This window comes from Hyperolius riggenbachi, chromosome 4 (assembly GCF_040937935.1).
Source record: "Hyperolius riggenbachi isolate aHypRig1 chromosome 4, aHypRig1.pri, whole genome shotgun sequence".
NCBI classification, from domain to species: domain Eukaryota; kingdom Metazoa; phylum Chordata; class Amphibia; order Anura; family Hyperoliidae; genus Hyperolius; species Hyperolius riggenbachi.
Genome location: NC_090649.1, coordinates 38,744,817 through 38,760,017, shown reverse-complemented (window position 1 = coordinate 38,760,017; position 15,201 = coordinate 38,744,817). Strand labels below are relative to the sequence as shown.

Here is a 15,201-nt window from a genome sequence, read left to right as displayed (position 1 = left end):
TTGTCTGTTTACAAATTACAAGTTTTCAAAGTGTACTTTTTCTTGCCCTGAAAGCTGGCATTGCATTTTATTATTTTTCTATTATAACTGCTTTTTATTATATATTAAAATCTTCTAATGAGCTATTCTGAACACTGTGTGTGCCTGAAGCAGAGATAGTTTCTCAGAGAGTGTTTATTTTCATTCCAGTGTTGATACATATGTGTTTAATAACTAAAAAAGATACTGTTATCTCCAGTCTGGATGCGGATTTGAAGCTGAATAGCAGGAGAAAGTGCTTTGTTTAACCATTTCAGTGATGTTCTGCTACAAGTTTTTTTCTGTGATAGTAGCTTTCAAGCTGTGAGGAATCTTTTAGAGCAAAGTAGACATGCTGGCTTTCAGACCACTTTAAATGTTATAATATATAGATGATGGCATCTCAGCACAGGATTTATTATTATTTTTTAATTATTATTTAGTACTTACATAGTGCTGACATCTTCTGCAGCACAGTGCAGAGTACATAGTCACGTCACTAACTCTCCTTTAGAGGGGCTCACATTCTAATGCCTGCCATAGTCACATGTTTGTATCGTGTAGTGCATGTATCATAGTCTCGGGCCAATTTAGGGGGAAGCCAATTAACTTATCTGTACGTTTTTGGGGTGTGGGAGGAAACTGGAGTGCATGGAGCTACCAAGCAGAAAAACGTTTGACATCAGTTCCAGTCATTCCATTTGGAACCCCTAAGGGGATATGGAACCGCCAACGACAATAGAAGCTACATGCAGCGTTTTAGAAAATTCGATTGACGGCAGCGTCCGGGCAATCGCTGGCAATCAACAGCAAACACACTGAGATCTGTGATGTGGTGGATCCTAGCACTAAACGACGTGATGATGCCGGCAGCCTGAACCGGCCCTAGATCTATTTGTAACAAGCTTGCAGAATTGGCTTTTTGTGGCACTAGAGTATTGGACGGTGTTAGCCATCAGTAAAAGCCAGAAATGTGATGTTCTGTTGTACTGATAACCGAGGCAACAAAAGAAATGTACTTTTACTTACCTCACATTTGTGTCCCTCACTGCAGCTCCGGTCTTGTCCTGGGTCCCGCTGGCAGCTTTTCTGGATGCTTTTCCACCTGTTCCTCTAGAGGTCATGCAGGGAGGGTAGGCTGCAGCCCATGATCGTGCTTCCTGCTGATTGGTTGGTGCGTTGCACTTACACTTTCTCCTGCCCTGTGCATGAGGCAGACCAGTAAGGCAGCGTTCACACATATCCATGCATGCCATTTACCGCACCTCCCATTCTGTGTTTTGCAATTTTTTGGTATTACATTGACTTACATTACAAACGAATCACACGCACACAAAAAAACGCATCACTGTTACACGATTTAAAAAACACAGAAAGCTGCGGATCAAATGCCATGGTATTGAAATACACTACATGGCGAATGTGAAATCCCAATTCCTGATGGTACGTACGAATTATGGTAAGTGTGATTGAAGATGTGAGGAATAAGTGAATGAGGGAGGGTTCGCATTGCCAGGTGCATTCTACGCATGCGCGGTACAACTCATTTGAGAACTGCGTATGTGCAGAACGTTCCCTGTCACGGGAGCTTGATGGAGCAGGTGTACGGACGGGAGCACGCATGCGCAGTAGCTGTGGAGAGAGCAGTGCCACAATGAAGGGGAGCCAGAGGACACAGAAGGACCTGACAGACTACAGGTAGGTAAAAATTTACTTTTGGTCTCAATTCAGGTCCGATTTAAAGAGGAACTGTAACCAAGGATTATTGAACCTCATTCTAATCAGTAGCCGATACCCCTTTCTTTCCCATTAGAAATCTTTACCTTTTCTCTATTAGATCATCAGGGGGGTCTGTATGGCTGATATTGTGGTGAAGCCCCTCCCACAGTGTGATGTCATCATGAGGATGGTCCTGACAGTTTTCTGTCTGTGAATCTTGTTGCATTGCGGGAAATAACGTTTTTTTTTTTTCCCGACTGCCAAGCAAGCAATGCACAGATGCACAGTACAGATCACCTGGCAGGGTTAAAGATGTCACCACCACCAGTGATGCAGTTCAGAATGTAAATCAGAGAGAGGAAAGATATTACAATGGGCAAACACTGACTACATCATCTATAACAGAATATTGTAAAAAGTAAGCAATTATGTTATTTTCACTACAACTGCTCTTTAAAGAAAACCTGTAACTAAAAACAGTTCTCCCGGGGGGTACTCACCTCGGTAGGGGGAAGCCTCCAGATCCTAGAGCTTCCCCTGCCCTACTGTGTCCCACGTCGGTCTCGCTGTGCCCCTCCAAACAGCAGGGATGTAAATATTTACCTTTCCAGCTCCAGCGCAGGCGCAGTATCGGCTCTCCGCTCGGAGATAGGCAGAAATAGCCGATCGCTGTCGGGCCGCTCTACTGCGCTGGCGGAAGTCTCCTGCTCATGTGTAGTAGAGCAGACCCGACAGAGATCAGCTATTTCCACCTATCTCAGTGCTGAGCGCCGCAACAGCGCCTCCCGCTGGAGCCGGGAAGGTAAATATAGCAAGCCTTGTCAGGCTTGTCGAGCCAGGATTGTGGGACGCTCAGGGGGAGCCAGCGCTGGACTGTCTGCAGCTACAGGGTTGGGGAAGCCTCATTGGGATCCTGAGGCTTCCCCCTACCGAGGTAGGTACCCCCCAGGGGATTTTTTTTTTTTTTATTACAGAGTCTCTCTAAGCTACCATAGATGTGATTGTCAGGGGAAAAGCATGTTGCATATACTAGTGCATGTAGTATGAACTGTATTACATGCGAACCAGCCCATAGATTAACATGGGCTGTCACATCTGCATGCAGAGAAACCTCATGCGACTCCCTCCAGTGTGACCCCGGCCTGGCGATACTCTCAGTGATCAGAGCCTTGTGGTTATATCACCTGATCACTGACCACGTGTTTCCAAGTGTTCTGCTACACTGGGGTAAGCTTTAGGGCTATTTCACACCAGAGCTCATTTCCTGCGTTTTGACGCAAAGTCAACGCTTTGGGCCTGATTTACAAAAGAGTGCTAACATAGATAGCACGCCTAAAAGCTTTGGTCGTGAAAACTAGGGTGCCAAGTAGTTTGCACGTCTAAAGCAGTTACTGATTGTGTGTTAAGTTGGTGCGCCGAAAACGTTGCACCGTCCACGTGCAAAGTATGCCTATTAGGCTATTTTGCATGCGAACGGTGCGACATTTCGTGCGCAACGGCGCAAACTTTTTGCGTGAATATTAGCACGTGCAAAGGCAATTTGCCCGTGCTAAGGGGCTTTTCATTGGCGTGCTAACACTTAGCACCCTTTAGTGAATCAAGTCCTTTGCGTTAACCAAGGTAAAATGAAAGTCCATAGACATTTTCAGCCTTCACATCCGACGCTGCGTTTCGGTGTGTTGCGGGTTCGATGCACACGGAACCTTTTAATCGTCCGGTGCTGGCGTTTTCCCGTCGGGTCAATTAGAACTACTGCCGCTAATCAGCAACATCCCGACGACACACCGCAGGCCATTCAACATGTGCAGGAGATCGGCTGCTGCACCCATTTCCTGATGTGAAAGAAGCCTTAGGAATCAAATCTCAGCTGCTGTGAAACATTTCTTCCTTCACCTAAGGAAAATTGCGAGGATTAAAGGATACCCGAAGTGACAAGTGACATGATGAGATAGACATGTGTATGTAAAGTGCCTAGCACACAAATAACTATGCTGTGTTCCTTTTTTTCTCTGCCTGAAAGAGTTAAATAGCAGGTATGTAAGTGGCTGACTCAGGCCTGACTCAGACAGGAAGTGACTACAGTGTGACCCTCACTGATAAGAAATTTCAACTATAAAACACTTTCCTAGCAGAAAATGGCTTCTGAGAGCAGGAAATAAAAAGGGTCAATAGTTCATAGATTTTAGCTCTGGAATACTTCAATAAATGTGTCATTGAGCAAAGACAATAAAACAGTTAAAACTTAAAACGTAGATTTAAACATAAAATAAAACTGTGGAATATCTTAAAAAGTCATTTTAAGGAGAAGGAAGATAGATAAAATCGTTATTTCATTAGTTTATTTTTGCTTCGGGTGTCCTTTAAGCACCTCATTCCTCCAGCAGATCTTCCAACCCTATTTCATGCCTGCATTACATCAAGGCTGGACTACTGCAATGTTCTCTATACAGGCCTTTCAAAACACAGACCTGCACCTAGTACAGAATGCGGCAAGGCTGTCAACTAGCCAACCCCTACACTACCTACCGATACAATGGAGGGTTCTGTTTACGATTGGCTTATTGACATTCAAGTCCTTGCACAATCTGGACCCTGGATAACTCTAGGACTTGTTGCAACTGCATCACACCCCCCACAATTTTAGATCAAAAGGATTTAACAACTTGGTCACCCCCAGAGTCCAATTTAAACATTTGGAGACAGAGCCTTCTGTCATGCGGCCCGTACACTTTGGAACTCCCTGCCACACCCAATCAGGACATCTCCATCTCTGGAAGCACTTAAGTCTAAACTGAAAAGCCACCTGTTTAGTCTGGCATTCAGGAACATCTGACTATCTCCTCTGTAACACAGTCCAGCCTGCAACCCTGTATTGAGATATATGCCCTTTAAGTCCTTTGGGGGAAAAGTGCTTTACAAATGTTATTGTATTACTGGAGTATGTCCAGTCATCAGTACAGGTAACAGACCATAGATACAACAATACAGATAATAGCAATAAGATACACAACACAATGCAGATAGTAGTACATACCAGATCATACACTGGAGTGGTAGTGGTAAAAATTACCAGTTCTAAATTCTGGGTAAAGTGCACACAGTCAAGTATGATACACAAGGGGAGAGGGCCCTGCCAAAGGCTTACAATCTCACTATATGCAGTGTGAATTATTGTATTTATAAAGCGCCAACATATTACGCAGCGCTGAACATTAGTTTAGGTTACAGACAATATTTAGGGGTGACATACAGCAATATGACAATACAGGAATACAAGAAAACCAGATCACACACCATAGTATGAGTACCAGGTAATGCTTAGTCAGTCACTGGATGGAGCATGGAGATTACACAGCACAGTATGAGTACAAGGTAATGCTTAGTCAGTCACTGGATGAAGCATGGAGATTAGGCAAGTTAGGTTCACTCAGATGCATAGCATGGGTTCACAGTAATAGAGGTGCATGATCAGGTAGGACACAAAAGGAGGAGGACCCTGCCCAAAGGCTTACAATCTAGAGGGAGTGATAGGGACACGAAAGGTAGGGGAAATTGCAGGAGAATGTAAATGGCAATTAACTCATATCCATAGGGTAGGGGCGGGTGGCATTGCCTACATCTGGGGGCCCCATGACAGTTTTGCGAATAATCTATAGCTATGCCACTGGCTATGTGTACACAGAATACATCAGTACCAGCAGCTGCTGTGAGTGAAAGGCATGGGTGGCCCTGATCAATGGAGCCGGCCTGTTCTGATTGGATGTGAAGATTGTCTCACCGTCTCTTGGCATCAATCCTGGCAGCGATGCGCAGTCTCCTGGCCTGGATCCTCTCCTGCTGGTCTTCAGAATCCAGCGAGGGGGCGCTCTTCCCTGTGTCCTCCCCACTGGCATCTCCGGACTCCCAGCTCATGGTGCCAGTGCCTGCAGCAACAATGATAAAGACAAACAGGCAATTACAAGTACCACTGGGCTATCATTGAAATTGCTTAGATGAGGCTTGCATAGGTCTGAATGGTACAGTGTGATATGGGGACAGGATGTATAGGGCTGCACAGTACAGTGTGATATGGGGATAGGGTGTATAGGGCTGCACAGTACAGTGTAATATGGGGATAGGGTGTATAGGGCTGCACAGTACAGTGTGATATGGGGATAGGATGTATAGGGCTGCACAGTACAGTGTAATATGGGGATAGGATGTATAGGGCTGCACAGTACAGTGTAATATGGGGATAGGGTGTATAGGGCTGCACAGTACAGTGTGATATGGGGATAGGATGTATAGGGCTGCACAGTACAGTGTGATATGGGGATAGGATGTATAGGGCTGCACAGTACAGTGTGATATGGGCACAGGATGTATAGGGCTGCACAGTACAGTGTGATATGGGGACAGGATGTATAGGGCTGCACAGTACAGTGTGATATGGGGATAGGGTGTATAGGGCTGCACAGTACAGTGTAATATGGGGATAGGGTGTATAGGGCTGCACAGTACAGTGTGATATGGGGATAGGATGTATAGGGCTGCACAGTACAGTGTAATATGGGGATAGGATGTATAGGGCTGCACAGTACAGTGTAATATGGGGATAGGGTGTATAGGGCTGCACAGTACAGTGTGATATGGGGATAGGATGTATAGGGCTGCACAGTACAGTGTGATATGGGGATAGGATGTATAGGGCTGCACAGTACAGTGTGATATGGGCACAGGATGTATAGGGCTGCACAGTACAGTGTGATATGGGGATAGGGTGTATAGGGCTGCACAGTACAGTGTAATATGGGGATAGGGTGTATAGGGCTGCACAGTACAGTGTAATATGGGGATAGGGTGTATAGGGCTGCACAGTACAGTGTAATATGGGGATAGGGTGTATAGGGCTGCACAGTACAGTGTAATATGGGGATAGGGTGTATAGGGCTGCACAGTACAGTGTAATATGGGGATAGGATGTATAGGGCTGCACAGTACAGTGTGATATGGGGATAGGATGTATAGGGCTGCACAGTACAGTGTAATATGGGGATAGGGTGCATAGGGCTGCACAGTACAGTGTAATATGGGGATAGGATGTATAGGGCTGCACAGTACAGTGTAATATGGGGATAGGGTGTATAGGGCTGCACAGTACAGTGTACTATGGGGATAGGATGTATAGGGCTGCACAGTACAATGTGATATGGGGATAGGATGTATAGGGCTGCACAGTACAGTGTAATATGGGGATAGGGTGCATAGGGCTGCACAGTACAGTGTAATATGGGCATAGGGTGTATAGGGCTGCACAGTACAGTGTAATATGGGGATAGGATGTATAGGGCTGCACAGTACAGTGTAATATGGGGATAGGATGTATAGGGCTGCACAGTACAGTGTGATATGGGGATAGGATGTATAGGGCTGCACAGTACAGTGTAATATGGGGATAGGGTGTATAGGGCTGCACAGTACAGTGTAATATGGGGATAGGATGTATAGGGCTGCACAGTACAGTGTAATATGGGGATAGGATGTATAGGGCTGCACAGTACAGTGTAATATGGGGATAGGGTGTATAGGGCTGCACAGTACAGTGTAATATGGGGATAGGATGTATAGGGCTGCACGGTGCAGTGTAATATGGGGATAGGATGTATAGGGCTGCACAGTACAGTGTAATATGGGGATAGGATGTATAGGGCTGCACAGTACAGTGTGATATGGGCACAGGATGTATAGGGCTGCACAGTACAGTGTGATATGGGGATAGGATGTATAGGGCTGCACAGTGCAGTGTAATATGGGGATAGGATGTATAGGGCTGCACAGTACAGTGTGATATGGGGATAGGATGTATAGGGCTGCACAGTACAGTGTAATATGGGGATAGGGTGTATAGGGCTGCACGGTACAGTGTGATATGGGGATAGGAGGTATAGGGCTGCACAGTACAGTGTAATATGGGGATAGGATGTATAGGGCTGCACAGTACAGTGTAATATGGGGATAGGGTGTATAGGGCTGCACAGTACAGTGTAATATGGGGATAGGATGTATAGGGCTGCACAGTACAGTGTAATATGGGGATAGGATGTATAGGACTGCACAGTACAGTGTAATATGGGGATAGGGTGTATAGGGCTGCACAGTACAGTGTAATATGAGGATAGGAGGTATAGGGCTGCACAGTACAGTGTAATATGGGGATAGGATGTATAGGGCTGCACAGTACAGTGTAATATGGGGATAGGAGGTATAGGGCTGCACAGTACAGTGTGATATGGGGATAGGAGGTATAGGGCTGCACAGTACAGTGTAATATGGGGATAGGATGTATAGGGCTGCACAGTACAGTGTAATATGGGGATAGGATGTATAGGGCTGCACAGTACAGTGTAATATGGGGATAGGATGTATAGGGCTGCACAGTACAGTGTAATATGGGGATAGGATGTATAAGGCTGCACAGTACAGTGTACTATGGGGATAGGATGTATAGGGCTGCACAGTACAGTGTGATATGGGGATAGGATGTATAGGGCTGCACAGTACAGTGTAATATGGGGATAGGGTGCATAGGGCTGCACAGTACAGTGTAATATGGGCATAGGGTGTATAGGGCTGCACAGTACAGTGTAATATGGGGATAGGATGTATAGGGCTGCACAGTACAGTGTAATATGGGGATAGGATGTATAGGGCTGCACAGTACAGTGTGATATGGGGATAGGGTGTATAGGGCTGCACAGTACAGTGTAATATGGGGATAGGGTGTATAGGGCTGCACAGTACAGTGTAATATGGGGATAGGGTGTATAGGGCTGCACAGTACAGTGTAATATGGGGATAGGGGGTATAGGGCTGCACAGTACAGTGTAATATGGGGATAGGGTGTATAGGGCTGCACAGTACAGTGTAATATGGGGATAGGATGTATAGGGCTGCACAGTACAGTGTGATATGGGGATAGGATGTATAGGGCTGCACAGTACAGTGTAATATGGGGATAGGGTGCATAGGGCTGCACAGTACAGTGTAATATGGGCATAGGGTGTATAGGGCTGCACAGTACAGTGTAATATGGGGATAGGATGTATAGGGCTGCACAGTACAGTGTAATATGGGGATAGGATGTATAGGGCTGCACAGTACAGTGTGATATGGGGATAGGATGTATAGGGCTGCACAGTACAGTGTAATATGGGGATAGGGTGTATAGGGCTGCACAGTACAGTGTAATATGGGGATAGGATGTATAGGGCTGCACAGTACAGTGTAATATGGGGATAGGATGTATAGGGCTGCACAGTACAGTGTAATATGGGGATAGGGTGTATAGGGCTGCACAGTACAGTGTAATATGGGGATAGGATGTATAGGGCTGCACAGTACAGTGTAATATGGGGATAGGATGTATAGGGCTGCACGGTGCAGTGTAATATGGGGATAGGATGTATAGGGCTGCACAGTACAGTGTAATATGGGGATAGGATGTATAGGGCTGCACAGTACAGTGTGATATGGGCACAGGATGTATAGGGCTGCACAGTACAGTGTGATATGGGGATAGGATGTATAGGGCTGCACAGTGCAGTGTAATATGGGGATAGGATGTATAGGGCTGCACAGTACAGTGTGATATGGGGATAGGATGTATAGGGCTGCACAGTACAGTGTAATATGGGGATAGGGTGTATAGGGCTGCACGGTACAGTGTGATATGGGGATAGGAGGTATAGGGCTGCACAGTACAGTGTAATATGGGGATAGGATGTATAGGGCTGCACAGTACAGTGTAATATGGGGATAGGGTGTATAGGGCTGCACAGTACAGTGTAATATGGGGATAGGATGTATAGGGCTGCACAGTACAGTGTAATATGGGGATAGGATGTATAGGACTGCACAGTACAGTGTAATATGGGGATAGGGTGTATAGGGCTGCACAGTACAGTGTAATATGAGGATAGGAGGTATAGGGCTGCACAGTACAGTGTAATATGGGGATAGGATGTATAGGGCTGCACAGTACAGTGTAATATGGGGATAGGAGGTATAGGGCTGCACAGTACAGTGTGATATGGGGATAGGAGGTATAGGGCTGCACAGTACAGTGTAATATGGGGATAGGATGTATAGGGCTGCACAGTACAGTGTAATATGGGGATAGGATGTATAGGGCTGCACAGTACAGTGTAATATGGGGATAGGATGTATAGGGCTGCACAGTACAGTGTAATATGGGGATAGGATGTATAGGGCTGCACAGTACAGTGTAATATGGGGATAGGATATATAGGGCTGCACAGTACAGTGTAATATGGGGATAGGGTGTATAGGGCTGCACGGTACAGTGTAATATGGGGATAGGGTGTATAGGGCTGCACGGTACAGTGTAATATGGGGATAGGAGGTATAGCGCTGCACAGTACAGTGTAATATGGGGATAGGATGTATAGGGCTGCACAGTACAGTGTAATATGGGGATAGGAGGTATAGGGCTGCACATTACAGTGTGATATGGGGATAGGAGGTATAGGGCTGCACAGTACAGTGTAATATGGGGATAGGATGTATAGGGCTGCACAGTACAGTGTAATATGGGGATAGGATGTATAGGGCTGCACAGTACAGTGTAATATGGGGATAGGATGTATAGGGCTGCACAGTACAGTGTAATATGGGGATAGGAGGTATAGGGCTGCACAGTACAGTGTGATATGGGGATAGGATGTATAGGGCTGCACAGTACAGTGTAATATGGGGATAGGATTTATAGGGCTGCACAGTACAGTGTAATATGGGGATAGGGTGTATAGGGCTGCACGGTACAGTGTAATATGGGGATAGGAGGTATAGCGCTGCACAGTACAGTGTAATATGGGGATAGGATGTATAGGGCTGCACAGTACAGTGTAATATGGGGATAGGAGGTATAGGGCTGCACATTACAGTGTAATATGGGGATAGGAGGTATAGGGCTGCACAGTACAGTGTGATATGGGGATAGGATGTATAGGGCTGCACAGTACAGTGTAATATGGGGATAGGATGTATAGGGCTGCACAGTACAGTGTAATATGGGGATAGGATGTATAGGACTGCACAGTACAGTGTAATATGGGGATAGGGTGTATAGGGCTGCACAGTACAGTGTAATATGAGGATAGGAGGTATAGGGCTGCACAGTACAGTGTAATATGGGGATAGGATGTATAGGGCTGCACAGTACAGTGTAATATGGGGATAGGAGGTATAGGGCTGCACAGTACAGTGTGATATGGGGATAGGAGGTATAGGGCTGCACAGTACAGTGTAATATGGGGATAGGATGTATAGGGCTGCACAGTACAGTGTAATATGGGGATAGGATGTATAGGGCTGCACAGTACAGTGTAATATGGGGATAGGATGTATAGGGCTGCACAGTACAGTGTAATATGGGGATAGGATGTATAGGTCTGCACAGTACAGTGTAATATGGGGATAGGATATATAGGGCTGCACAGTACAGTGTAATATGGGGATAGGGTGTATAGGGCTGCACGGTACAGTGTAATATGGGGATAGGGTGTATAGGGCTGCACGGTACAGTGTAATATGGGGATAGGAGGTATAGCGCTGCACGGTACAGTGTAATATGGGGATAGGAGGTATAGGGCTGCACAGTACAGTGTAATATGGGGATAGGAGGTATAGGGCTGCACATTACAGTGTGATATGGGGATAGGAGGTATAGGGCTGCACAGTACAGTGTAATATGGGGATAGGATGTATAGGGCTGCACAGTACAGTGTAATATGGGGATAGGATGTATAGGGCTGCACAGTACAGTGTAATATGGGGATAGGATGTATAGGGCTGCACAGTACAGTGTAATATGGGGATAGGAGGTATAGGGCTGCACAGTACAGTGTGATATGGGGATAGGATGTATAGGGCTGCACAGTACAGTGTAATATGGGGATAGGATTTATAGGGCTGCACAGTACAGTGTAATATGGGGATAGGGTGTATAGGGCTGCACAGTACAGTGTAATATGGGGATAGGAGGTATAGGGCTGCACAGTACAGTGTAATATGGGGATAGGAGGTATAGGGCTGCACAGTACAGTGTAATATGGGGATAGGAGGTATAGGGCTGCACAGTACAGTGTGATATGGGGATAGGAGGTATAGGGCTGCACAGTACAGTGTAATATGGGGATAGGATGAATAGGGCTGCACAGTACAGTGTAATATGGGGATAGGAGGTATAGGGCTGCACAGTACAGTGTGATATGGGGATAGGATGTATAGGGCTGCACAGTACAGTGTAATATGGGGATAGGATATATAGGGCTGCACAGTACAGTGTGATATGGGGATAGGATGTATAGGGCTGCACAGTACAGTGTAATATGGGGATAGGAGGTATAGGGCTGCACAGTACAGTGTGATATGGGGATAGGATGTATAGGGCTGCACAGTACAGTGTAATATGGGGATAGGAGGTATAGGGCTGCACAGTACAGTGTGATATGGGGATAGGAGGTATAGGGCTGCACAGTACAGTGTAATATGGGGATAGGATGTATAGGGCTGCACAGTACAGTGTAATATGGGGATAGGATGTATAGGGCTGCACAGTACAGTGTGATATGGGGATAGGAGGTATAGGGCTGCACAGTACAGTGTAATATGGGGATAGGAGGTATAGGGCTGCACAGTACAGTGTAATATGGGGATAGGATGTATAGGGCTGCACAGTACAGTGTAATATGGGGATAGGAGGTATAGGGCTGCACAGTACAGTGTAATATGGGGATAGGATGTATAGGGCTGCACAGTACAGTGTAATATGGGGATAGGATGTATAGGGCTGCACAGTACAGTGTAATATGGGGATAGGGTGTATAGGGCTGCACAGTACAGTGTAATATGAGGATAGGAGGTATAGGGCTGCACAGTACAGTGTAATATGGGGATAGGATGTATAGGGCTGCACAGTACAGTGTAATATGGGGATAGGATGTATAGGGCTGCACAGTACAGTGTGATATGGGCACAGGATGTATAGGGCTGCACAGTACAGTGTGATATGGGGATAGGATGTATAGGGCTGCACAGTGCAGTGTAATATGGGGATAGGATGTATAGGGCTGCACAGTACAGTGTGATATGGGGATAGGATGTATAGGGCTGCACAGTACAGTGTAATATGGGGATAGGGTGTATAGGGCTGCACGGTACAGTGTGATATGGGGATAGGGTGTATAGGGCTGCACAGTACAGTGTAATATGGGGATAGGATGTATAGGGCTGCACAGTACAGTGTAATATGGGGATAGGATGTATAGGGCTGCACAGTACAGTGTAATATGGGGATAGGAGGTATAGGGCTGCACATTACAGTGTGATATGGGGATAGGAGGTATAGGGCTGCACAGTACAGTGTAATATGGGGATAGGATGTATAGGGCTGCACAGTACAGTGTAATATGGGGATAGGATGTATAGGGCTGCACAGTACAGTGTAATATGGGGATAGGAGGTATAGGGCTGCACAGTACAGTGTGATATGGGGATAGGATGTATAGGGCTGCACAGTACAGTGTAATATGGGGATAGGATTTATAGGGCTGCACAGTACAGTGTAATATGGGGATAGGGTGTATAGGGCTGCACAGTACAGTGTAATATGGGGATAGGATGTATAGGGCTGCACAGTACAGTGTAATATGGGGATAGGAGGTATAGGGCTGCACAGTACAGTGTAATATGGGGATAGGAGGTATAGGGCTGCACAGTACAGTGTGATATGGGGATAGGAGGTATAGGGCTGCACAGTACAGTGTAATATGGGGATAGGATGAATAGGGCTGCACAGTACAGTGTAATATGGGGATAGGAGGTATAGGGCTGCACAGTACAGTGTAATATGGGGATAGGAGGTATAGGGCTGCACAGTACAGTGTAATATGGGGATAGGCTGTATAGGGCTGCACAGTTCCGTGTGATATAGCTATAGTATGTATAGGGCTCCATATGATACACAGGGACTGTACAATGTAATATATATTGGGGGAGTCGGGGGACACAGTAATAATGCATTTGGTCGTGTCTCACCTGCTCCTTCAGCAGTGTTGGCTTCTGTTGCTAGGATACGCCGCACTTTCATTTAGCTAGCCAATCACCTCTGTTCCCGACGTCATTGTGCTCTCTTGCCTTCTCGGCGTGCTGGGGGAAGCCGGGCGCATGCGCAGTGGGCGGCGGCATGCATATAGGTGTGCATCATGGGATGTGTAGTTTCCCTCAGCTCTGTAGTGTTAGAGGCACGCTGGCCGTGTCATTTGCTATGTGACTAGCAGCAATGTCACTCGCGAGGTGTTACTAATTCCCCGGTGCCAGTGTTGAGTTTATAACCGGGAGGCCCGCTCCTTCACTCTCTTTATAGCTCTTACTAAGCTCTGCAACACACTCACAATAGATTTATAAGACTACAGGGTAATGTAAAAAGCTAATCCTAACCGGAACAGAATAAAGGGGGGGGGGGGGGGGGGTTCTTAACTGTGCGCAGTACTTGAATGCTCATCCCTAGCCCCAATAAGGTGCATGCTCTGCCCACAGAGCAGGATTGCCCACAAGGCAACCTAGGCAGGTGCCTGGGGCATAGTGATTATCAAGTAACCCAATGGCCTCCTTTCTCTGGCCCCTGTCCTGCCGCATACCTATGAAACTGCCGCTGGGAGATTTGGGCGAAGGGAAAGCCGTTAAAAGGCTCACCCTGCACAAGTCCTGGCGGCGCTAGTAACTATTCCCCCTCCAGGCCGCCATGGATAATGAGTGAAAGATGTAATTACATCTTCCAGCCGAATGTGTGTGTTTTTGTAGTAATTTGCGCGCTGTCTTTTGACGGCACCCAATGCACTCACTGAGCGCGGCTATAGCCTGCTGCGCCCAAATCTCCTGTGCGGTTTTTATAGCGCTCGCTCTGCCTCGACTCACCAGAAAATCAGGGGAAGTAAAAAATACAACTTTGCCTTGCTTTCTCCTTAATTACGCTGACCATATGTCCCGTTTTACCCGGGACAGGTCCCGGATTCAGGGTCCCCTGTCCCAGGCTGCGCTAGGTCCCAGGAAACGTCCCGCTTTTAGCCGCGGGACGTCACGGCTTCGGGACTCTGGCCACCGTCCATTGCATGAACTGGACGCGGCGTATAATAGATACTACGTCAGTTCATAGCCTGCAGTCCCGCTCCAGCCTGCATAGTCTTCCGGCAGGCAGAGCAGGGTTTCAGCGAAGATGGTGTCCAAAGCCCTGTACTGGAGACTATTTGTGTCTCCAGTACAGTGCTTTGGGCGCCATCTTCCATTAGCCCTGCTATTCCATTCAGCATGGGAGATATGCAGGAGCAAAATCGTCCGGGGAGCTGCGCGCCGGAGGCCGGCCGGATGAGGGGACTTCTGTCAGGTGAGTAAATTCTTTTTTTTTTT

The 15,201-nt window shown here is 46.7% G+C and overlaps 1 protein-coding gene across 1 annotated transcript in view; it reads right to left on the bottom strand.

Annotated features, from left to right (window-relative positions):
* The window catches only part of DRC1 (dynein regulatory complex subunit 1), a 49,693-nt gene extending 35,752 nt beyond the window's left edge, over positions 1 to 13,941 (bottom strand). The window contains exons 1-2 of the mRNA XM_068279937.1: positions 13,834 to 13,941; positions 5,516 to 5,660 (exon numbers count right to left, since the gene is read on the bottom strand). Coding sequence (XP_068136038.1) covers positions 5,516 to 5,660; positions 13,834 to 13,885 — 197 coding nt within the window. The 5' untranslated portion in view covers positions 13,886 to 13,941. The remainder of the gene's footprint in view (positions 1 to 5,515; positions 5,661 to 13,833) is intronic.
* Between the last annotated feature and the right edge of the window lie 1,260 nt (positions 13,942 to 15,201).